Source organism: Callithrix jacchus, chromosome 9 (assembly GCF_049354715.1).
Source record: "Callithrix jacchus isolate 240 chromosome 9, calJac240_pri, whole genome shotgun sequence".
Taxonomy (NCBI): domain Eukaryota; kingdom Metazoa; phylum Chordata; class Mammalia; order Primates; family Cebidae; genus Callithrix; species Callithrix jacchus.
The window spans coordinates 98,345,628-98,370,135 of record NC_133510.1 but is presented as its reverse complement, the minus strand read 5'-3'; the positions used below and the strand labels follow the sequence as shown (position 1 = coordinate 98,370,135).

The window sequence follows — 24,508 nt, the reverse complement described above, 5'->3', positions numbered from 1 at the left end:
GCTGAACATTTTTAAACAATTCACTCAGTAAGTTATTAAAGCAAACTGAATTATCTGAACCCTGGTTTTCTCACTTGTGGAGTACACTAAATCTTACAGTTGTTTAGATTACCAAATCAAAATGTGAAAGCACTTTGTAAACAATCTCTTTACAAATGTTAATTTACAAGAATGATAATTCCTAAGGTAACAGGCCAGCAGAGATCCTGAAACCTACTTACTCGTAACTACATTACTCCTTCTGGGAGCCATGAGAACCACATAACTTGAATTTTTAAATTATACTCCCTGAATTTTGTATTGTTAGGATGTCAGAAGGTTGAAGTATTCTCCCTCTGGAGTTCTGTTAACAGCAGAAAGCAGAAAAACCAAAGCCTCAAAAAAATCACAAAGACCCTTGAGGTTAACTGTTTCGAGTCTTTGGAAAATTCTGTGATTTAACAGATTGAATTGATTCCACTAATGACATATCCCTTTACCTATGGAGAGGAATACCTGTCAATGAAGGAAGAGGGCAGTAGTAAATTAGCGATCTAACAAAGTTTAAATAACTATCAGAATATTCTATTCTGAGCGGCTAACAACCTCTTATAAAACTATCAACAATGCCAGTAAGCCCAAATTAAAAGACCCTGAGCAGAATCTCTAATATAAATCAATTACTGCCCAAATTGATAGTAAAGCAAATTCTGATTGACCAATTCTTTCACTAATAACCAAGAACCCTGAAAAGTGACAAAAAGAAGTGACCACTTACCAACTTGTGAAGTAAGTCATCTTTCTTATTGCACTGAGAAAAAAAAATCCAACTTTTGATGGTTTCAGCCACTTTTAACAGGATGCCTTGCTGAAGGAGATGAATGACATTGTATAGGATTATTAAAGCATACACAAACAGCAGAAATACTTCAAATTACTTACCTCCAATCAATCAGAATTTTTATCAGAAAAGGGAGAAAAAACTTGTCCAAGTTATATATTGTGTCAATATGTCTCAGCCTCCTTATTAGCTCCCAAATTTTGTTGCATATCAGAATCACCTGGAGATTTTAGTTAGAAACATATTCTTGGGCCCCCAAACTAAAATTCTGATTCAATAGATTTGGAATGAGGCCCGAAAATCCAATTTCTAAGGAGCAGGCAGAAGTCTTCCTGATGCAGCCCATTTATTCTGGAGACTATGAACTATCTATGTCAACATGACGATAATATTTATTTCAGAATGAAAAACCATAGGGTGGTTACAACTTCGGAAATATTAAGACCATTTCATTCCACAACTCTAAGTCAAAAAGATACTTGGATCATTTTAGAAAGACTGTAACATATTGAAATAAAACTTTACTATTGAATCAACCAAAAATTCAATTTACCTTAATAGCCCATTCCTTGAGCATGCCAGTAAGTGGAGTTTATATTCATTGAGAGATTAATATATCCCAGGTACTGCAAAGGGTCATGGGAAAAAAGATAAATACATGTAACTGATGTTTTTCAAGAACTTAGTATAGAAGAAGAGACAATATAAAGAATTACAAATCAATGTAAAGTCTGAAAAAGTGTAAGAGGAAGTCAGAGAGGAGAAAACACTGGGGTTGAGCCCTAACAGATGAGTAGAAATTCAACAAAGAAGAAAAGAATGGGCCGAGTGCAGTGGATCACACCTGTAATCCCAGCACTTTGGGAGGCCAAGGCAGGTGAATCACCTGAGGTTGTGAGTTCGAAACCAGCCTGACCAACCTGGAGAAATCCTGTCTCAATTATAAATTAAAAATTAGCCAGGGGTGGTGGCTCATGCCTATAATCCCAGCTACTCAGGAGGCTAAGGCAGGAGAATCGCTTGAATTCAGGAGGTGGAGGTTGTGGTGAGCCGAGATCACCATTGCACTTCAGCCTGAGCAACAAGAGCAAAACAGCGTCTCAAAAAAAAAAAAAGAAGGCAAGAACACTTCAGTCAAGGGAAGAGGATGAAGGAAAGAGTCATGAAAGCACATGGCATGGGATGGCGGCATAGTCCAGGACAGTTAGGACCCAAGAGAAGATGGAATTAGTAAGGAAGTTAAAATGGTACACGGAGATAGGTTTTAAAGGATCTTAGTTTTATATACCATAATTATATGAACATTATTCTGTACATTGTGAGGAGTTACCAAAGATTTTTATGCAAGAAAGCGAAACAATACAGAAAAATAACTGGCAATAGTGCGGAGGCTATACTGGCAGGTAATGATTGTAGACAAGAAGCATGATTAAGAGGATATTTAAGACTGGGCACCATGGCTCACCCCTGTAATCCCGCACTTTGAGAGGCTGAGGCAGATGGATCACGGGGTCAGAAGTTTGAGCCCAGCCTTGCCAACAGAGTGAAAAGCTGTCTCTACTAAAAATACAAAAAATTAGCCAGGCATGGTGGCGGGCACCTGTAATCCCAGCTACTAGGGAGGCTGAGGCAGCAGAATCTCTTGAACTGGGGAGGCAGAGGTTGCAGTGAGCCAACATTGTGCCATTCAGCCCAGGTGACAGTGTGAGGCTCTGTCTGAAAAAAAGAAGACGATGTTTAATAACCCAGCTAAATAACAATAAAGGCCTTTAAATTAGGTAGTGAGTACAAAAAGGATCATGAATCAGATTTAAGAGACATAGAAGCTGACTTGATGTATCACTTGATGACCAAAGCTATGCCATGCAATTGGAAATGGTACAGCAACTGAGAGGGTAGTGATTCGGGACTATTAAAAAGAACATTTTTTGTTTGTTTTGAGGGTATCTGAGGTAAGTCCTATTTTAGACAAGTTGAATCTGAGCTCTGTGGGGCACATGCAGATGAAAATGTCTAACAAGCATCTGGAACTCAGCAAAGCCTGGAGAATGGACATCAGTGGCAAGAAAGTATATGAGATTACCAGGGAAGATACCAAGCCAGTAAGAAGCCAGTTGCTAAAACTCTATGGAATGAATTTAAGAATAATCACAGGAAAAGACACCAGAAAAAGAGACAGAATGAGTATTTATGTTAAGAATACCAGGGCAGACTACTTAACAACTACTAACAATCATATGCAAAAATAAAGTTAAAAAAGAGAGGGCAATTAATGCTAAGGATGGTTTCATTAAGAACTCATAGAAAAATGGCTTTTCAAAGGAAATAATTGATATGTCATTCCTTGAACAGAATTTTGGGAGCAATTCTAAACATATATTCCCTGACAATGAGCTAAACAATACCACAACTTTCTAAAATTTAGCTGTCCTCAAATTTAGAAAAAAATTGGCCAGGCACAGTGGCTCATGCCTGTAATCCCAGCACTCTGGGAAGCTGAAGCAGATGGATCACTTGAGGTCAGGAGTTCAAGACCATCCTGGCCAACATGGTAAAACCTCATCTCTACTAAAAATAGAAAAAAGATAAGGGCTTGGTGGCCTGTGCCTGTAATCCCAGCAACTTAGGAGGCTGAGGCAGGATAATCACTTGAACCCAGGAGGTGGAGACTGCAGTGAGCTGAGATCGTGCTATTGCACTCAAGCCTGGGCAACAGAGTGAGACTCCATCTCAACAAAAAAAAAAAAAAAAGGAAAAAAATTCTTTTTAGAAAAATACAGATCCTACAGTTTAAAAGATTGTCTTAGAAATGTGCAATAGGGTTGGGTGCAGTGGCTCACACCTATAATCCCAGCACTTTGAAGGGCTAAGAGAAGAGGATTGCTTGAAGCCAGGAGATTGAGACCAACCTGGGGAACACAGTGAGTGGCAATTTTTAAATCTCTACAAAAAAGAAAATTAGCTGGGCATGGTGGCACATGTTCGTGGTCCCAGGTACTTGGGAGGTGGAGGCGGGAGGATCACTTGAGCCCAAGAAGTGAAGGCTGCAGTGAATTGTGATCCACGACTGCACTCCATCCTGGGTGACAGAGGAAGACCCTGTCTCTAATAAATAAATATACAAACAAACAAATAAACAGGCCAGGTGAGGTGGCTCACACCTGTAATTCCAGAACTTTGGGAGGCCAAGGCAGGTGGATCAAAAGGTCAAGAGATTGAGACCATCCTGGCCAACATGGTGAAACCCCATCTCTACTAAAAAATATAAAAATTAGCTGGGCATGGTGGTACGCACCTGTAGTCCCAGATACTCAGGAGGTTGAGTTATGAGAATCTCTTGAACCCAAGAGGCAGAGATTGCAGTGAGCCAAGATTGTGCCACTGCACTCCAGCCTGGTGACAGAGTGAGACTCTGTCTCAAATAAATAAATAAATAAATGTGTAATATGAAGACAAAACAAACTTTCGAGACATAAGATAATTTTTTTGAGATGGGGTCTTGCTATGTTGCCCAGCTGGTCTTCAACACCTGGGCTCAAGTGGTCCTCCTGCCTTGGCCTCCAAAAGTGCTGGGATTACAGACATGAGCCATTGCGCCTGGCCTGTTAATTTTTTAAAACATCCTCTGACAATGTTTTGTTGTTGTTGTTGTTTTTTAATGGTGTGACTATATTTTTATCATTCTTCAATTTCTAAGGGGATTCAATTTTAAACTCTCACTTGATTTATTTATAAAGTAGTGATATTTCTATATACAAAAATACTTGTCATAAATGACAATAATACCTATAAAACCCAAGTTTGTATCAAAACAAAACAAAATCTTAGAGGTTAATGACCATCTGCTGTTCTAAGACTACCCCATAGCCATTCTTTGTTTTGTGTTGCCAGGTAACCTCGAATCCAGGCTTATTAAATAGCCAAGCCTATTATATGTATCTAATAGGTTTTGCTTTCAAACCCTTTCCCAGGAACATTCATACTTAAAAGTGGTACAGGGAAGAAATGGTATAAATGGAGGACTAGGAAAACTGATTCTGATCCATGTGATTTCTAACTCTAACTCTTACCTCCTGGGTGTTAGTCAAAAAAATCTCAAGTGTTTACTTAGCTGTTGTAAATAGGCAGGCTTGGTTACCTCACATATTAGGTATTTTTATAAGAAGATTGGGGAAAGGCTCCTTCTGCCAATCCATGCTTCCCTGCCTATCACAGTGGAGTAAATGACTAATTGAAAGCTTTAAATGTTCTCAATAGTGATACAACACTGATTAAACTAGAATGCTCAAGGAATGAGGAAATCTGGTTTATATTTTTTCTATTAAATTATAATTTTTTTAGTTAAAATTAAAATGTACTAGAAATGCACACAGAGGTTAAGAACATAAACTCTGGACATAAACTGCAGGTTCTAATCCCAGCTCTACCTTTTATAAGCTAAGTAACCTACAGTAATTTATAATCCTCCTGTGCTTCAGCTGTCTCATCTAAAAATAGAGTAAATTTTTTTCTTTTTTTGTTTTTTTTTTTTGAGACAGAATTTCGCTCTTGTTGCCCAGGCTGGAATGTAATGGCATGATCTCAGCTCACTGCCATCTCCGCCTCCCAGGTTCAAGTGATTCTCCCACCTGAGCCTCCAAGTAGCTGGGATTACAGGCACCTGCCACCACGCCCAGCTAATTTTTGTACTTTTAGTAGTGACGGGGTTTCACCATGTTGGCCAGACTGGTCTCTAACTCTTGACCTCAGGCAATCCACCTGCCTCGGCCTCTCAAAGTATTGGGATTACAGGCGTGAGCTACTGCGCCTGGCCTGTAAATTTCTTATTTTAGTAAACATGGCTTGCAGAACATAAATATATCTAGAAAATGCATTTTATAGAACATAACTAATGGAGATTTTTCTAGTATCTCAGCCTGACAATGCTGGACATCGACTATGAGATAGTTACTGTATAAAAGCACCTAATTCTATAGATAAAAAAGCACCAGAAGTTATATTCACTCCATTATGTACCCCTGAAACTATGTTTAAGAAATATCAATTTGCTTTCTTGTAATTCATGCTGTTTTTAAAAAAAATGATTTAAAGAGAAAAAATCCAGTTAGAGGATTCCTATTAGTTGTGCTCTCATTAAAGTTTTAGTGTATTTTTCCAGTTTCACTTGGATAGCATCAATGTTTAAACAAATAATATATTTTAATTCTTTACCAAATTAAATTTCCTCACTGGATATAAATCACCTACAAAATATTCCAAAGCAGTAAAGATTCATGTTTATCTAAACAGAAAGTGTTGTACTATTGATGAAATAAATAGTCTTAGGCAGTATAAGGAAGGACATGGAAGTGCTTAAGAAGTATCTGAATAGCCAATAAGGGAAAGTGGAAGAGATTCAGCCGTAAAGAATGAGCACGCTTTCTTACTTTTGGCAGGACTCTTGTAGGAGGCTTTTGTTGTCCCTCTGTTGTGCATTTTTCTGTTTTTGGTGACAAGGAAGAACATATTTCAAAGTCCGTATGTCCCAGATCTTGCAAGTATTGGTAAAGTGGAGAATTCTGAAAAAGACATAAAACAAAGCAAATTTCAAGATCATTACTATTTCAAAAGTTTCAGAGGCCAAACTCAATATGACTTCACTATTGTGACTATTACATCCAAATTCTTTAAAGCTTCTTCTATAAGAACTGAATTACCTGTTACAATACAATGCCATTTAACACAAACAAATCAACAAACAATTCAACAGAGGAATCCCAAAAAAGAAAAGCTCAAAATAAAACACACAGATTTTTTTTTAGTGAGTACCAGCAAGAAAAGATGAATTTAAAAATATAAATAGATTGTGAAGTAATTTCATTGCCCAAATTTTTATAGTCTTAGACTGCTTCAAAATAGCCAGTGTTATAGTTTATAAGACAATGTAATTACTCACAGCCAAGAAGAATCAAACAATGATTACATTGTATGAATTATAATTTTATAATCTCATCATATGCCTTAATGCATTCAAGCACAAATATGTATTCTCTACCATATGCTCAGCAGAGTGAACAAACTTAAAACTCTTCAAGAAAGTTACCTTAGATAAGCTATATCTCACATACAAGCATATGGCAAATAGGACAGAGTATGGCTAACAAAAGCATTAGAACACAGACAGTAAGAATACAATCTGCTGGGCACAGTGGCTCACACCTATTATCTCCGCACTTTGGGAGGCTGAATGGAATGGATCATCTGAGGTCAGGAGTTTGAGACTAACACGGTGAAACCCTGCCTCTACTAAAAATACAAAAATTAGCCAGGTGTGGTGGCATGTGCCTGTAATCCCAGCTACTTGGGAGGCTGAGGCAGGAGAATTGCTTGAATCCAGGAGACGGAGGTTGTAGTGAGCCGAGATTGCACCACTGCCCTCCAGCCTAGGCGACAAGAGCAAAACTCCAGCTAAAAAAAAAAAAAAATAAAATACAGTCTAAGGTTCAAATCCCAACTATGCCTCTTACTAGTTTAATAACCAGGCAATTTATAATCCTTATGTGCATCAGCTGTCTCATCAAAAAATAGCAGTAACAGCAATTAGTTCATAGAGTTCTTATGAAAACTAAATTAATATAAAGCACCTGGAACAGTCCTTGGCACATAGTAACCATTCCATTTATACTTTTAACTATATATAAGCTGTGTGGAAAGAGCACAGAGTTTTGGAACAGACAAAAAAAAAAGTCACCCCAAGCCTTTCAGACAGAAATGTCAGTGTCACTACTGGATGAAAATCTACTGGACAACTATCTCTGGATAAACAGCATGCTTTAATTTAACTTTCAACCTTCTCTAAAGCATACAGATGGTGACATTTAAAAAAATAAATCTTAATTCCATTCAAAGAAATATTTAAATCTCCAAAATGACTGTTTATTAGTTTTTAGAGATAAAACAACAGGAAAAAATAAAAAGGAGCAACCCAGTTAAAGTACTACGAGGCAAAATCTTAACTTACTATTTTACTTTCATCTTCTCAGTTAACAACAAACAATAAAAGGTATTATTATCAGCATTAACATTATTATTTTTATTCCACTTCCACAGATGAGAAAACAGGTTCACTCAGCTAGAGAAAGCAGGATTTTACTATACTACCTAAAATAAGAAAGAGCCCCTTCCATATCTGGTGAGGAAGACACCAAAAAGTTACTTATAGTTCAGTACAAATACACCAAGCAAGTTAACAATGTCAGGGAAGTATTTGGATACTATGGAAACAGGAGAGACAGCTAAGATAGAGCCAGACATTTAGGGAATATATTCTTGCATTCAGAAGAATAAGGAAGAGTGGAAATCTGCTGGACTAGTAGCAATTTATGGGATATCAATTTGAGAGAACAGGAATTGAGTCAAATGCCTTTCTTTTAAGCTACGTTTAATTTCTTTTTTTAAGAAAAATATTCGTGAGGCTTAAAAAAAAAGAAAAATATTTTTTTAAAAAAGTAATATAAGGAGGAATATGTTTCTTAACCCTCTGTCAGATTTAAAACTTCTGGCAGCACAAATAGTTAATCTCGATATCACCCATAACGTATATTCAAATACAGCCTTGAATTACTGAATCTGTATTTACAAACTGAACTGTGAACTCCACTCTGCTCTTGCCCCAGTGGGGGTAAAAGAATAAGAATGCCAGTTCATTTGTTTGGGCCGACCTTACATACTTAAAAAAAAAAACAACAAAAACCCTTGTTTTTAAGGCAGTAGAACCCTTTCTTCACATGAACTCCCATGGGGAAGAACAATAAATAAGATGGATCAAAGGGAAGTTTTTCTAACTCTGGGTGAGCAGCCTTTTTCAGTAAAAGGCAGGATAGTAAATATTTTAGACTCTGCAGGCCATATGGTCTCTGTCACAACTAATCAAGTCTGCTGCTGTAGTGAGAAAGCAGACACAGCCAATGCATAAACTAATGAGTATGGCTATGTCCCAATAAAACTTTACTTATGGACACTAAAATTTGAACTTCATATAATTTTCATATGTAACAAAACATTCTTTTGATATTGTCCCTAGCCGTTTAAAAACATTTTAAAAACCTGCCATATATGGGGTGCAAATCTGGCCCGATAATCTTAATTTCTTGACTCCTGTTCTTTTTCTTTGTTTCCTTTTTCTGAGATAGGGTCTCACTGTTTTGTCCAGGCTGGCCTAGAATTCCTGGGCTCAAGCTATCCTCCAGCGTCAGCCTCTTGAGTAGCTGGGACTACAGGTGCCAGCCACTGTGCCTTCCTCTTCTAATAAAAGTTTCAATCAAAACCAGGAGACACACTCTTGACTGCTAACTGTTCTCTGGGAAGAGACTTAGAGAGTTGGGATGAGTACAAACGTTTCATTCAAATTATAATGCCCTTTTCCACTGTACACATAACTGATACTCTTCTCATCACTGACCCACAAACTTTTTATTCAAATTATAATGCCCTTTTTTTACTGTACACATAACCGCTACTCTTCTCATCACTGACCCCAACATCCCTTCCTTTTCCACTTTTCCACTGAATCCTGCTTCTGGATTCAATGTGTTGCAATTTATTGTTTTGGGTAAAGTATACAGAAAAATCAAGCCTTACACAAATAATATAATTGGAAAGAAAGAAATATTTTAACAGTCTTTTCTGATCATTGTAAGTATCAAAGAAGAATAGCCATACCAAAACAACAAGCAATAATTTCAAATAGCTAAGTGGTAATGTAGAATATGCAACCATCTGATGAGCTTTTTGTACTCTGTATATACACATGAGAATGAGAGTAAAAAAAGGCAAAGGATGTCTTAGTATTAGAACTTGACCACTCAACATAAAAGATCATTTATTTTGACTTTTTTTTCTCTTACAGCAAGGGGAGGCTCCCTATTGCAACTGTTGTAACTACTGTATTTAGAGTTTTGGGATATTAAACTAATACACTAATAAATACAGGGAAATTTTTATTTTTCATAAAGCGAGCATTAGATGGTAGCTTTACAAAAGGGTGTTTTTGTGTGGAGGGTAAGGCAGAGTAGGTAGTTGTCTCTATTATGACTTTTCCTTGGTTCAAGCAAAATAAAACCGCAAATGTTTTATTTAAGTTGTTTTTTGGAAGAGAAATAATTAACACTGGACTCAAACTATAATTTTGAAGTATCAGAGAATGTTACTGATGCCAAAAGAAATACAAGAAACCTCAGACATAGCATGTGGGTGCTCCTCAGGACATCTTTGTGGTTCACTATTCCTGTAAGTTTTAGCTGTCAGAAAACACATACCATAACACCAGAAAGAATTTTGCTAAATGAAAAGTAGCCAAGAGCCTTTGGTTGCACTAAAATTGTTCTTGTGGCTGAACATTTTTGCAATAAAAGTAAACAAAAATAGACAGGAAAACCCCAAATTTTTGCTGAAGAAAGCTCTTCAAGAAAATGTCTCATCCAAGTCCTACACTACAGGCACTTCTTGCCAGTCCTACTCCCTGTGGGCCCCACATAAAGATAACAGATCTGGCTGGGTGCGGTGGCTCATGCCTGTAATTCCAGCACTTTGGGAGGCTGAGGCGGGTGGATCACCTGAGGTCAGAAGTTCGAGACCTGCCTGGCCAACATGGTGAAACCTTGTCTCTACTAAAAAAAACAAAAATTAGCCGGGTGTGGTGGTACATGTCTGTAATCCCAGCTACTTGGGAGGCTGAGGCAAGAGAATTGCTTGAACCTGGGAGGTAGAGGTTGCAGTGAGCTGAGATCGCACTATTGCACACCAACCTGGGTGACAGGGCCAGATCCTCTCTCAAAAAAGAAAAAAAAGGAGGCAAGAAGGTTGTGAAAAACTAAAGAGACATAACACCCAAATGTAACATATGGACCTTGTCTTGGATCCTGCTTGGAACAACCATGAGAAGGCATTTCTTGTTGTTACCCAAGCTGGGTACAGTGGTGTGCATGGCTCACTGCAGCCTCAAACTGCTGGGCTTGAGGGATCCTCCCACCTCAGCCTCCTGTGTAGCTAGTACTACAGGTATGTGCTACCACATCCGGATAATTGTTTTTTTGTTTTGTTTTGTTTTGTTTTTTAAGAGACAGAGTCTCACTATGTTCCCCAGGCTGGTCTCCAACCCCTGGGCTCAGGTGATCCTCCTGCCTCAGCCTGCCAAACAATGGGATTATGGGTGGTAAGCCACTGTGACTGGCCAGGGTTATCTTGGAAAAGAAAAAAAGGAGTTCTTAGTCTGCTTTGTGTTACTATAATAGAATACTGATACTGCCTGTTTTATGAAGAAGCTTACTTAGCTCACAGTTCTGCAGGCTGGGAAGTTCAAGAGCATGACACTGGCTTCTGGCAAGGGCTCTGCTGCCTAGATATAATATGGTAGAAGGTCAAAAGGGGAGTAGATATGTGCAAGGGGTGCAAGCACTAAGAATGTCCATGCTTTATAACAACCTGCTCTTTCAGGAACTAATTAATTCCCAAGAGAACTAATTCAGTTTTAAGAGAGCAATAACGCACTCACTATTGTGATAATGGCACCAAGCCATCCATGAAGGCGGAGCCTTGTGACCTAAATGCCTCATATTAGGTCCTGCCTCTCAAAGGTTCCACCTCCCAACATCTTTGCATGGGCAATTAAATTTCAACATGAGTTTTGGCAGAGACAAACCACACCCAAATCACAGCAAGTACTTGTCTGTTAGAGATACATATTGATTGATACATTTACAGGTGAAATTAGATAATGTATGGTATTTGCTTCCTTTTTATTTATTTATTTATTTATAACAGGCAAAATGGGAGTCACATGGTATTTGCTTAAAAATACACCAAGAGAAACGATCCAAGATGGCCGATCGCTAACATCCCGGGATTGCAGCTCTCAGGGAAGGCGCGGAGAACTAGAGGACGCCACACTTTCAGACAAATTCTGGTCGCTCACAGAGCAGGAGATCCCCCAGTGGTGGAAACACACGGGTGGCCAGCGCGACTCTCGTGGCCGGTGCAGCGGTTCCGCCGGCACCTTGGCGCGGCAGCTCTCGGAGCAAAGTAAACAGGTTCGGAGGACCTGCACGGGTCCCCAGCAGGACACCAGAGCCCGGCAGCGGCTGTGACGGCACCTCGGCGCGGGAGCGCTCTGCGCAGAGTAAACAGGACCGGTTTCCCTTCTGACCGAGGTTTGGAGCCCCAGGAAGGCAGAGTCGCCTACTACGGTCACAAGAAGGAAGCCCGACAGGAGAATCCTGGGCAGAAAAGCACGATCAGTTTTAAGGCCGCTGCTCTGGCCCTGGGAACTAACAACCTGGATGTCCACTCAAGAGACCTAATCTGAAAGTTGGTAATTTCAAAGACGACAGGAGGATAAATTTACAATGACGGGAAGAAACCAGCGTAAAAAAGCTGAGAATACTCAAAATCAGAACGCCTCTCCCTCTAAAGATGATCACAGTTCCACATCAACAATGGAACAAGGCTTGATGGAGAACGAGCGCCTCCTGATGACAGAATCACTCTTCAAGGAATGGATAATAAGAAACTTCGGTGAGTTAAAAGACCATGTTGTAGCCCAACGTAAAGAAACTAGGAACTTTGAAAAAAGGTTTGATGAAATCCTATTGAGAATAGACAACTTAGAGCGGAGTATGAGTGAATTAATGGAACTAAAGAATACAATACAGGAACTCCGAGAAGTTTGCACAGGTTTAAACACTCGAATTGTTCAAGCAGAAGAAGGGATATCAGAGGTCAGAGTCCAACTTAATGAAATAAAACGAGAAGAAAAGATTAGAGAAAAAAGGATAAAAAGGAATGAGCAAAGTCTCCAAGAAATATGGGACTATGTGAAAAGACCAAATTGACGTTTGATAGGTGTACCTGAATGCGTCGGAGAGAATGAATCCAAGCTGGAAAACACTCTTCAGGATATTATTCAGGAAAATTTTCCTAAACTAGCAAAGCAGGTCAAAATTCAACCCCAGGTAATACAGAGAACACCACAAAGATATTCCTCAAGAAGAGCAACCCCAAGGCACATAATCGTTAGATTCACCAGGGTTGAAATGAAGGAGAAAATACTAAGGGCAGCCAGAGAGAAAGGTCATGTTACCCACAAAGGCAAGCTTATCAGACTTACAGCAGATCTCTCAGCAGAAACTCTACAAGCCAGAAGAGAGTGGGGGCCAATATTCAACATTCTCAAAGAACAGAACCTTCAGCCCAGAATTTCATATCCAGCCAAACTAAGCTTCACAACTGAAGGAAAAATAAAATCTTTTATCAACAAGCAAGAACTCAGAGATTTTATTACCACCAGGCCTGCTTTACAAGACCTTCTGAAAGAAGCATTACACACAGAAAGAAACAACCAATATTAGCCTTTCTAAAAATACACCAAAAAGTAAAGAGCACCAACATAAAGAAGAATTTACACCAACGAATGGATAAAACAGCCAGTCAACATCAAATGGCAGCAACCCTAAATTTAAATTGACTAAATCCCCCAATCAAAAGACACAGCCAAAACCCAATGGCATTTTACACCCAGACCTGTTTCACATGCAAGGATACACAAAGACTCAAAACAAAGGGATGGAGAAAGATTTACCAACCAAATGGAGAGCAAAAATAAATAATAAATAAATAAAAAGCAGGAGTTGCAATTCTCGTATCAGATAAAATAGATTTTAAAGCAACAAAGATATAGTGGTAAAAGGATCAATGCAACAACAAGAGCTAATGATCCTAACACCCAGATACAAGACTTAGATTCAATGAGACAGAAAATTAATAAGGATATCAAGGACTCGAACTCAGATCCGGAACAAGTAAACTTAATAAATATTCATAGAGCTCTCCACTTCAAATACACAAAATATACATTCTTGTCAATACCACATCACACCTACCCATAAGTTTAAATGAAACATTGATTGGCCATTATTAATACTCAATTTTTTTCAAAATAAAGCAATATTTCCATTTACTCTCCCTCTTTCTCTTCCTCTTTCTTCCTCTCCTTTACTTATTTTTTTTTCTTTCCTTCTCTCAAAAAAAAAGAAATCAACTTGTAAACCTCTAGATCCAGGTCGGCAATGTCTCTCTCGTTGCTTGATTTCCTTCCTTCCCTTCCCTCCCTCCCTCCCTCCCCGCTCCCTCCCTTCCTTCCTTCCTTCCTTCATCCCTTCCTTCCTCCCTACCATCCTTCTTCCCTCCCTCCCCGCGTCCTCCCTTCCTTCCTTCCTCCCTACCGTCCTTCTTCCCTCCCTTCTTGCCTTCCTCCCCCACAAAAAAAAAAAAAAAAAAAAAAAAAAATACACCAAGAAAAAAGATGGGGAAGGGGGAGAAGAATAGATGAGACAGTTTGGTAAAATGTTAACAGCTGCTGAAGCTGAGCGATGAGTAAATGAAGCTTTTTTCTATTTTATTCTTTCTTTTTTTTTTTTGAGATGGTGTCTCACTCTGTTACCCAGGTTGGAGTACAGTGGCACTATCTCTGCTCACAGAAACCTCCAAGCATCCTCCCACCTCAGTTTCCCAAGTAGCTGGGACCACAGGCACGCACTACCACCCCCAGCTCATTTTTTGTATTTTTGGTAGAGACGGGGTTTTGCCAAGTTGCCCAGGCTGGTCTGGAACTCCTGAGCTCAAGTGATCTGCCCGCCTCAACCTTCCCAAGTGCTGGGATTACAGGCATAAGCCACCAGGCCTGGCCATGGAGTTTTCATTGTAGTATTCTCTCCTTTAAAATATATGTTTAAGGTCTATAATAAAAGCCTTTTAAAAATCAGATGCTGGGTTTTCCTAGAATCTGGTATAAAAGGCTTAAGAAAATACCATAGAACAAAAATGTAAACTTGAAAAAATTCAACTTATTATTATAATCTGTGGAAAAGATCATTTTATTGGGGGTATGTGTGTGTATGTGTGTGAGACGGAGTTTCGCTCCTGTCGCCTAGGCTAAAGTGCAATGACACCATCTTGGCTCACTGCAACTACCTGCCACCTCCCAGGTTCAAGCAATTCTCCTGCCTCAGCCTACCAAGTAGCTGGGACTACTGGAGCCAGCCACCATGCCCAGCGGATTTTTGTATTTTTAGTAGAGACAAGGTTTCACCACATTGGCCAGGCTGGTCTCAAACACCCAACCTTAGGTGATCCACCTGCCCAGCCTCCCAAAGTGCTGGGATTACAGGCGTAAGCCACTACACCTGGCCGTTTTCATTAGATTTTAAAACATTCCACAAGTAGTTCCAACTACTGAGGATGCCTGCTTAAGGCCAGGAGTTTGAGGCTGCAGGGCCTACAGTCGCATCTGTGAACAGCCACTGCACTCCAGCCTAGACAACATAGCAAGATCCTGTCTCTACAAAGCAAATCAAAACAAACAAAATAAAAACCAGAAGAAATCTGTTAGGAGTCTTACAGCTTTCCATCTAATAGTCTCTCAGGTGATTTTATTTATTTATTTATTTAGAGATGGGGTCTCACTGGCCGGGCACGGTGGCTCAAGCCTGTAATCCTAGCACTTTGGGAGGCCGAGGCTGGCGGATCACGAGGTCAAGAGATTGAGACCATCCTGGCCAACATGGTGAAACCCCATCTCTACTAAAAATACAAAAAAAATTAGCTGGGCGTGGTGGCGTGTGCCTGTAGTCCCAGCTACACGGGAGGCTGAGGCAGGAGAATTGCTTGAACCTGGGAGGCAGAGGTTGCAGTGAGCTGAGATCGCACCACTGTACTCCAGCCTGGCGCCTGGCGACAAAGCGAGACTCTGTCTCAAAAAAAAAAAAAAAAAAGAGATGTGGTCTCACTGTGTTGCCTAGGCTGATTTTGATCACCTCAAGCAATCCTCCCACCTTGGCCTCCCAAAGTGCTGGGATTACAGGTGTGAGCTACCATATCCAGATCAAACTTCAATCTAATAGTAATGGTACTTTTAATGTCTACTGAAAGAGAATATGACAAAAAGAAAATGTTATAGTAAGATCTAAAATAGATTTATGAGTTAATCACATGTGTATCAACTAGTTTAACTTGTACACATGGTATTTTATGTATTTATAAAAAATTCAATGATAAGCAAGTATTTGGAATTGCAAACTTCTGCAACAATGTCTAGGCTTTTTAATATTCTCGCTGAGGACAAAAAATATCCAAGTATCCTCTAGCAACATGATTTGAAATTGCTAGTCTCAGGGGCAGCACAAATAAGTGTCTACTTGCCTGTCAATTTAAATTATTCACATTGTCTTTCCACAAGCTAATATAACGTTCATGGAAATAAACTATTCACAATTGTGTAATTTTTTTGAGTCATATTTTCAAATCACCATTAAACAAGATGGTTAAAAACAAAAAGCATTGGATGTCAAGTGGAGAAAAGAAAAAACAAAAAGCAGACACAAAAAAACTACTATGTTCTTATAAGTAGTGGTTCTCAGTCAAAGTAGATCATCACTGCACAATACCCCCTCCCCACATTTGGCAATTTCTGGAGACATTTTTCACTGTTAAAACTGAGGGGTGTGCTAGGCAGGGTAGCTCACACCTGTACTCCCAGGACTTTGGAAGGCCAAGGTAGGAGGATCGCTTGAGACTAAGAGTTTGAGACTATCCTAGGCAATATAGCGAGACCTTGTCTCTACTAAAAATAAAAAAATTAGCCAGAAATGGTGGAGTGCACCTGTGGTCTCAGCTACTTGGGAGGCTGAAAGTGAAGGATCGCTTGAGCTCTGGAGGTCAAGGCTACAGTAAGCCATCCAAGACTGTCTCAAAACAAAGAAAACGTGTCGGCTGGGTGTAGAGGCTCACACCTGTAATCCCAGTACTTTGGGAAACCAAACTGGGTGGATCACTTGAGATCAGGAGTTTGAAACTAGCCTGGCCAATGTGGTGAAACCTTGTCTCTACTAAAAAAAAAAAAAAAAAAATACAATTACCCAGGCTTGGTGGTGCACACCTGTAGTCCCAACTACTTGGAAGGCCTGAGGCAGGAGAATCGCTGGAAACTGGGAGGCAGAAGCTGCAGCTAAGATAGCACCACTGCACTCCAGCCTGAGCAACAGAGCAAGACTCTGTCTCAAAAAAAAAAAAAAAACCCCTGTGGGGTTGATATGAGAATGCTACTGGCATCTAGTGCATAGAGGTCAGGATTGCACAGGACAACCTTTACAAAGAGTTATCTGGCCCAAAATGTCAATAGTTCGAAGGCCGATAACCTGTTTTTGAGTATAAGGAATCAAAGATTTGAAAAATCACAAAAAAATATGTAGCCTAGTAGGTGCTTTCTTTATTTTATTTTTATTTTGGGATGATGACTGATTTGAAAAACAATGACCAAAATGGAAACTTAGTTGTTTTTCCGTGACTTGCAATGCTCAACAGCCTGTTGCAAAAACTCAACAGGCTTTCTAAGACTGAAATGAGTTACCTTCAAAATAACTGCATAGAATTTATGCACTGAAATTTTAATCAGCTACTAATACAATATAAAACTAAAATAATTATAGTGCTTGGTTACACTTAAATATTGTGATGATCAATATGAACCTCTAAATAGACTGAGAAATGTTATTATAGTATTTAAAATATCTGAAGAAAATAATTTCCTACATAACATCATGTTTCACTTTAGTAGGGCCTTAAATTTTAAAAACTTTAAGAATAGCTGAGCTAAACTGTTGGGAGATTATTTCTACATGAGTTTCACGCTCATCTAACTGAACTTCAGTCTTCCAATAAAACAATTTCCTTATTTAAAAAGTTCTATTGGGGGGTCAACATAAGAAAAGTAGTGCAAATCTAATTATCTGGGCCACAGATACTAACTAGGAAAGTTAGATATCTCAACTAGTCTCCTCCATGAATGGCACCTTACGGAATGGATTCTTTGGGATACTGACACACGATTAATATAAATACTACAGGTCCACAATCAAGCACCTCCAATTGGCTAAGAACAGTCAGCGATTGTCTATCTTGCAACTCAGTAGTCATTGTTGCAATGTTTCTGTTTTGCTTCTGTGTCATCTATTCTTTTTTCTTTTCTTCTTCTTCTTTTTCTTTTTTGAGAGTCTCCCTCTGTTGGTCAGGCTGGCCTGCAACAACACAATCTCAGCTCACTGCAACCTCCACCTCCTGAGTTCAAGTGATTCTTCTGCCTTAGCTTCCCGAGTGGCTGGGAGTACAGGCATACACCACTACATCTGGCTAATTTTTGTATTTTTATTAGAGATGAGGTTTCACCATGTTGACCAGGCTGGTTTCAAACTCCTGACCTCAAGTGATCTGCTGTCCTTGGCCTCCCAAAGTGCTGGGATTACAGGTGTGAGCTACCACACCAGGCTCTATGTCACTTATTCTACCTGTCTGAACCCTCCAAGTTCTTCATACTAACCCTAATACATCTTTGAGATTCTTTCCTTCCCTTTATAAGAAGAGAAGATCTCAGAGCCATACAGCCTTTCAGAAAAGCGATTTGTAGTCTGTAATAGTTACTAGTCAAATTCTGATTCTGGTCTCTCACACTATCTGTCCTGTCTTGCAGATACCAATGACTGAGTGCTAACAGAATTCCAGTGTAAAGATCAACTGGCTAGAAAAGGGACAATCATCATTTATTCCTTTATCACTAAATATTTATCACCAAATATTTATTGAGCACTTACTCTGTGTCAGGCACTAGAGTTACTTTAGTAGTTCTCTGCCATTAACTACTCTCTGGGGATATGCAAGAAAAATTAACTTATTTCACCTGTAAAAGGACACTAAACCCAACTGCTCAACCTCACAGGTTTTTTTTGTTTGTTTGTTTGTTTGTTTTTTAACTGCCTTGCTACTTTTATACTAAAAATTTAAACAATAAAAAAAGATATAAAATAAGAAATAACTTTGTTTTTCCTACCCTAGTCCCCTAGTCTCTCACCCAAAAGGTAATATATATTTAGCTCATGAATCCTTCCCCCAAAATTTAGTATACCCTTATATATGTATGAATAGCATTCAAAATTTCTATACAAATGGAAATACACTATATACTTTCCTCTGCACTTGGCTTCACTGAATGTATTTAAGAGACTTTTCCATATTAGGACATATATTGTATCTTTTTTCCTTTCAGTGTCCTTATAGCATTTCAATTCTATGAATCTATCAAGATTTATTTATATAGTTTCCTATTGTTGGATAAATTGGACTACAAGAAGTATAGAAAAATGAAAATATTTAATAAATGTGTTTAAGCATTAAAATCAAAACAACTTGGTTACTGATTGAAAATGGTTGGCAATGGAGGGTCCAAGATGAAGATTTCTGATTTGAACAATTAGGTGGTGCTATTTAACGAAATATGAAACAGTGGCACAGCAACTAACCTGAGGAAGAAGGCGATGTATTAGAAGTGCCTATGAGATAGTCAAACATGAATGGCTTAGCCCTAAAATGTCTGGAGGTCAGGAAAGTAGCCTAGTGAATGAATAGATTCAAGTTTTTAGCATATAAATATGGTGGCAAACTCATATGACATACCAGTATAAAAACATATGTAGTCTGTAAGATCAACTAGAGATAATAGTATGAGAAGACATAAGGGCCCTAACAGAATTACTGTACGTATATATTTTAGAAAACAGTAGGGCCAAGCCTGAAAAACAATACAGTAATACTAAAAACTGTTAACGTTTGCTGAGTTGCATATTTAGTAGGCATTGACTTAAGCATGTTTTATAGTACCTCATTTAATTCTAACAACTTTATAAAGAGGTATTTTTATTATTACTCTCATCTTACAGATGAGGAAACTGAATCATAAGAGGTTATAACTTGCTCAAAGTCACCCATCAGAACATAAATCCAGTTGGTTTGATTCCAAAGCCTATACTTGTAAACTATAATGTAAAATTGTCTCTGAGAAAAATGGAGATTTAAAAGAAACAACTTTTCTCAAGTTCACCATATATATATCATGTTGTGTTCTATAAGGCCCAAAATGGTGATCACTGCAAGGTTTAAATTTTAATTCAATCATATTTTGTTTCTTTTCAAGCTAACTTCATCTTAAATTGTCCCCTTTCATTGGTGGCTTTAAGTTTCACAGAAGCCAAAGAATCTGGGAACATACCAATACAGACTTTTTTCTCGTGAGAATATTTTGGAGAATGCTCATATAGAACTGGTGTTATTATGATCTACAGGGTCCATGACTTTTATTCATCCTTCAGAGAACACTCTATATTTATTAGCCTAAGGCTAATAAAAAGTAGAAAATGGAAAGAAGTCAAGAAATTTTAAGGTATAAACTCAAAGAAGAGAAATAATCACGAGGCAATGGATAGCCAATTTAGAAATTTAGTTTCAAAGGGAAATAGAGTCATGGCAGACACCAATATGAAAAAGATCATGAAAACAAAACAAGATAATATTCTAGTGCTGTGCTTTCCCCAGGCTATGGGGGCTATAAGTGGTGAGTGTTTAAAAATGGCCCTTGATCTTCTCCCACTGCCCATTTCTGAGGTTACAGCAAACTTAACCTCTGGTTTGGTGATGTCAGTGGAGGCTGATAATTCTGCTTGATACTACCCAGATGCACAATTTTCTCACAGGAGGATGGTCAGTGTAGTTCCTCTCTGGTTGGTTGATTTCTTTCCCATCCATCTCCCCACAAACAACAGCAGTACTAAACATTTACTGAGTGCCCAGACAGTGCCAGGCATTAATCTAAGTATTTTTTTTTAATGTACAAGCTTGTCTCATCTTTGCAATAACCTTATGAGGCATGGTTCATTTCAGATATGAGGAAACTAAGGCACAGAGAGACCAAGGGAACTTGTCCAAGGTCACAAGGACAGATAGTAAATAACAGAAGAGGGATTTTTCTGAGTCAAAAAAATGTGATAGATGCAGTGCTGTTATCTACCCCTTCATACTGCAAATCATCCTGAGTAAACAAGTTCATTAATGTGGTCTAATGTAGCACTGTGTATAGTTGTTTTATTTAATTAGAAACTGAACTTGTAATTTTAAATCTATTTAGCAGATTTAGAAAACTCAAAATAGGTTAGCATTATTCTGATAATATCTACAGTTATTCCTAGTTGTCTTATTTTTGCTTCAGTTCTATATTTGAGCTGAACTATATCCGAGCTATAGTTCAGAACTATATTCAGAACTATATTTGAGCTATAGTTCATAAGTAAGAATTCAGCAAGAGCTGGGCACTATGGTGCTATGGCACATGCCTATAAGCCCAGCACTTTGAGGGGGCCAAGGTAGACGATCACTTGAGGTCAGGAGTTCGAGACCAGCCTGGCCAACTTGGTGAAACCTCGTCTCTACTAAAAATACAAAAATTAGCTGGGCGTGGTGGCGGGTGACTGTAATCCCAGTTTACTTGGGAGGCTAAGCCAGGAGAATCACCTGAACCAAGGAGGCAGAGGTTGTAGTGAATCAAGATTGTGCCACTGTACTCCAGCCTAGGTGAGAGAGAGAGAGAGAGAGAGAGAGAAAGAAAGAAAACGAAAGAAAGATAAGACAGGCAGAAAGAAAAAACTAAAGAAAGGAAGGAATTCAATAAGAGCATTTGCCTCAGGTTATACAAGGCTAGAAACTGCAAAGATTCTTGGGGACTACAAAAACAATCATACTCTATTCTTAAATATTACTTTCAAAACTAGTTTAATGGGATTTAAAAATAACTCACTGAAAATGGATAGAAAATTCAGCTAACATGATGTAACAGCTTTTTAATTTACAATAAGCCCAAATAAACTAGTAAGAAGAATATTTTTTTTAATTGTAAAAATGGGTAAAGGATATAAAGAAGCAGTTCAAAGAAAAAAATACAAGCATGTCAATATAAATGAAAAATGTTAAACTTCACCTCTGAAGAAATACATGTTGAAACAAAGATACAATTTTTATCTATTAGCTGGCAATAACTAAGAAGTCTGAGAATACTTAGTTTTGGCAATGGCGTAGGGATACAGATACATCATAGACTATTAGTGGTAGTATATGTATAAAAATATAAATGCAAATTATCCATTGACCTAGAAATTTTACCACTAAGCTTCCAGTCTATAAATATAATTATAAAAGTATGCCAAATATACACAAAAGAATACTACTTAGACATTTAAGAATCCCATTTGTTTTTTTTTAAACCCACAAAATTGAATTATACAATATATTTATGCATGTCACACATACATATACATACATATATAGATGAATGTAATTGTGCTGAAAATAATCTGAAAGAAAATATACCAAAGTTGGCCAGGCACACTGGCTCACGCCTGTAATCCCAGCAATTTGGGAGGCTGAGGCTGAAGGATCACTTGAGCCTAGCAGTTTGAGACCAGCCTGGACAATATGGCAAAACCCTGTGTCTACTAAAAATACAAAAAATATTAGCCAGGTGTGGTGGCACACGCCTGTAGTCCCAGCTACTCAGGAGGCTGAGGTGGGAGAATCACTTGATCCTGGGAGGCAGAGGTTGCAATGAGCCAAGATTGCCCCACTGCACTCCAGCCTCAATGACACAGCAAGACACAGTCTCAAAAAAATCAAAAAATTAATAAAAATTTTTAAAAAATTAAAAAATATATGAAAGTGATTATAGTGGTACTTCTGGAGAGAAAGGTGGACTTGCAGAGGAAAAGCAGGATTAAGGGAGAGCTGATCCTTTCCCTGTATTATGTGATTTTTTTTCATAATGAAAACATATTCATGTGTTATCTGTGTGGAAAAATGTACCCAGCATAAGTTAAGTTCTGCTAAAAAAAAATAAAAATAAAAAGGAAAGAAAGAAAAGAAGAAAAGGAGGTACCCAATTACATGTTAGTTTAGTAAATGAGTAGAATGAGCCAATACACTTTTCCATACAAAAACTCACGATGGGATGGACCTGGTGGCTCACCTCTATAATCCCAGCACTTTGGGAGGCCAAGGCATGCAGATCACTTGAGCCAAGGAGTTTGAGACCAGTCTGAGCAACATGACAAAACCCCATCTCTAAAAATACTACAAAAATTAGTTGAGCTGGCCCGGCGCAGTGGCTCAAGCCTGTAATCCCAGCACTTTGGGAGGCCGAGGCGGGTGGATCACGAGGTCAAGAGATCGAGACCATCCTGGTCAACATGGTGAAACCCCGTGTCTACTAAAAATACAAAAAATTAGCTGGGCATGGTGGCGCGTGCCTGTAATCCCAGCTACTCAGGAGGCTGAGGAAGGAGAATTGCCTGAACCCAGGAGGCGGAGGTTGCGGTGAACCGAGATCCCGCCATTGCACTCCAGCCTGGGTAACAAGAGCGAAACTCCGTCTCAAAAAAAAAAAAATTAGTCGAGAATGATGGTACACACCTGTGCGCTCAGCTACTCAGGAGGCTGAGGCTTGAGACTGGGAGGTTGAGGCTGCAGTGAACCAAGATTGTGCCACTGCACTCCAGCCTTGGCAACTGTCTCAACAAAACAAAAAATAAAAAAGAACAAAACCCCAAGCCAAACCAACCCCAAAACTAATGCCCTACTTCAGCTTCAACTATTACACATATCTTTATTTAAAATGTCAATACTATATCTAAACCACACTAACAGGTTTGGCAAAATGCTAACTATTGTCAGATGTCAGATGTTATTTGGGCTATACAGTCTAAAACACAAAAATCAATGAGAAAACATATCCAAAATTGTATAATGTTTGAGAAGTAACTTTGTTAACACAGATTTCCCACCTATCTGAATCTGTGCTTATTCTGGCTCAAAGGATCAAAAAGCCTTTGCTTTCCATTCTCAAGTTACAGAATTCACCAAGTTATAGGTAACTTCTTCAAGTTTGGACCAATTTTTAATATCTCTGAAAAAAAGTATTCTCTATATACTCCATGTAAATTACATATTTTTAAAAGTTTCTGGCTGGGTGCAGTGGCTCATGCCTGTAATCCCAGCACTTTGGGAGGCTGAGGCAGGCGGATCACCTACGGTCAGCCTGACCAATATGGTGTAACCCCATCTCTAGTAAAAATACGAAAATTAGCTGAGCATGGCAGGCATTTGTAGGAAAATACCTGCCTGAAAATTATTATGTGTTATTTTAAAGCATTTAAATAATCTTTTATCTTTGAATATAGCTTAAAGCTAGAGGTCTAAATATGACTATCACATATAGAATAACAATATATCTTTCTTTTGAAAATACCACTGAAAGGATAAACTGTTGTAAATTGCTATGGTTTCCATGTTTTTCCAGGCTAGCTGCAGAATATCACAAAATAAACTGATGAGTAAAACTGTAACAAACTATAAAAGGCAGTGATTTTCTCAATTTTTAATGAAGAATCTATTTAAAAGGCTAAATCTCTGTCAAAATTAACAAAACCCCACAATGGAAAATAAAATTCCCCATAATTATACTGCCAATTCAGTAAATTTCCATAGACTTTTCACTTACCTTTAATTCAGTACACAATTACAAAGTATAATCTGAAATTAACTACTGCATGCCTTTATCTCCCTTAAACCTTAGATAATATCATAGGATATTAAAGATGTAAAATAATAGGAAATGCTTTTTGGAGCTTACACATTTCAACATAATTTCTAAATCACTACACCAAAAGCCCCAAATTCAAGCATTAATTAAGTAATCAGCAAAGCAAAATCTAATCACAGAATTTAAAGAGA

General features: G+C 38.4%; 1 protein-coding gene across 9 annotated transcripts in view; it reads right to left on the bottom strand.

Annotated features, from left to right (window-relative positions):
* The window catches only part of VEZT (vezatin, adherens junctions transmembrane protein), a 79,818-nt gene that overhangs the window by 41,689 nt on the left and 13,621 nt on the right, over positions 1-24,508 (bottom strand). For 4 of the 9 annotated variants that reach the window (XM_078337083.1, XM_078337081.1, XM_078337084.1 and 1 more), the window contains exons 2-4: positions 6,247-6,378; positions 1,374-1,446; positions 758-847 (exon numbers count right to left, since the gene is read on the bottom strand). In XM_078337083.1, the coding sequence (XP_078193209.1) occupies positions 758-847; positions 1,374-1,397 (114 nt within the window). In that variant the 5' untranslated portion in view covers positions 1,398-1,446; positions 6,247-6,378. The remainder of the gene's footprint in view (positions 1-757; positions 848-1,373; positions 1,447-6,246; positions 6,379-24,508) is intronic. The other 5 variants (XM_035257329.3, XM_009004386.5, XM_035257330.3 and 2 more) reach the window with 2 other exon arrangements.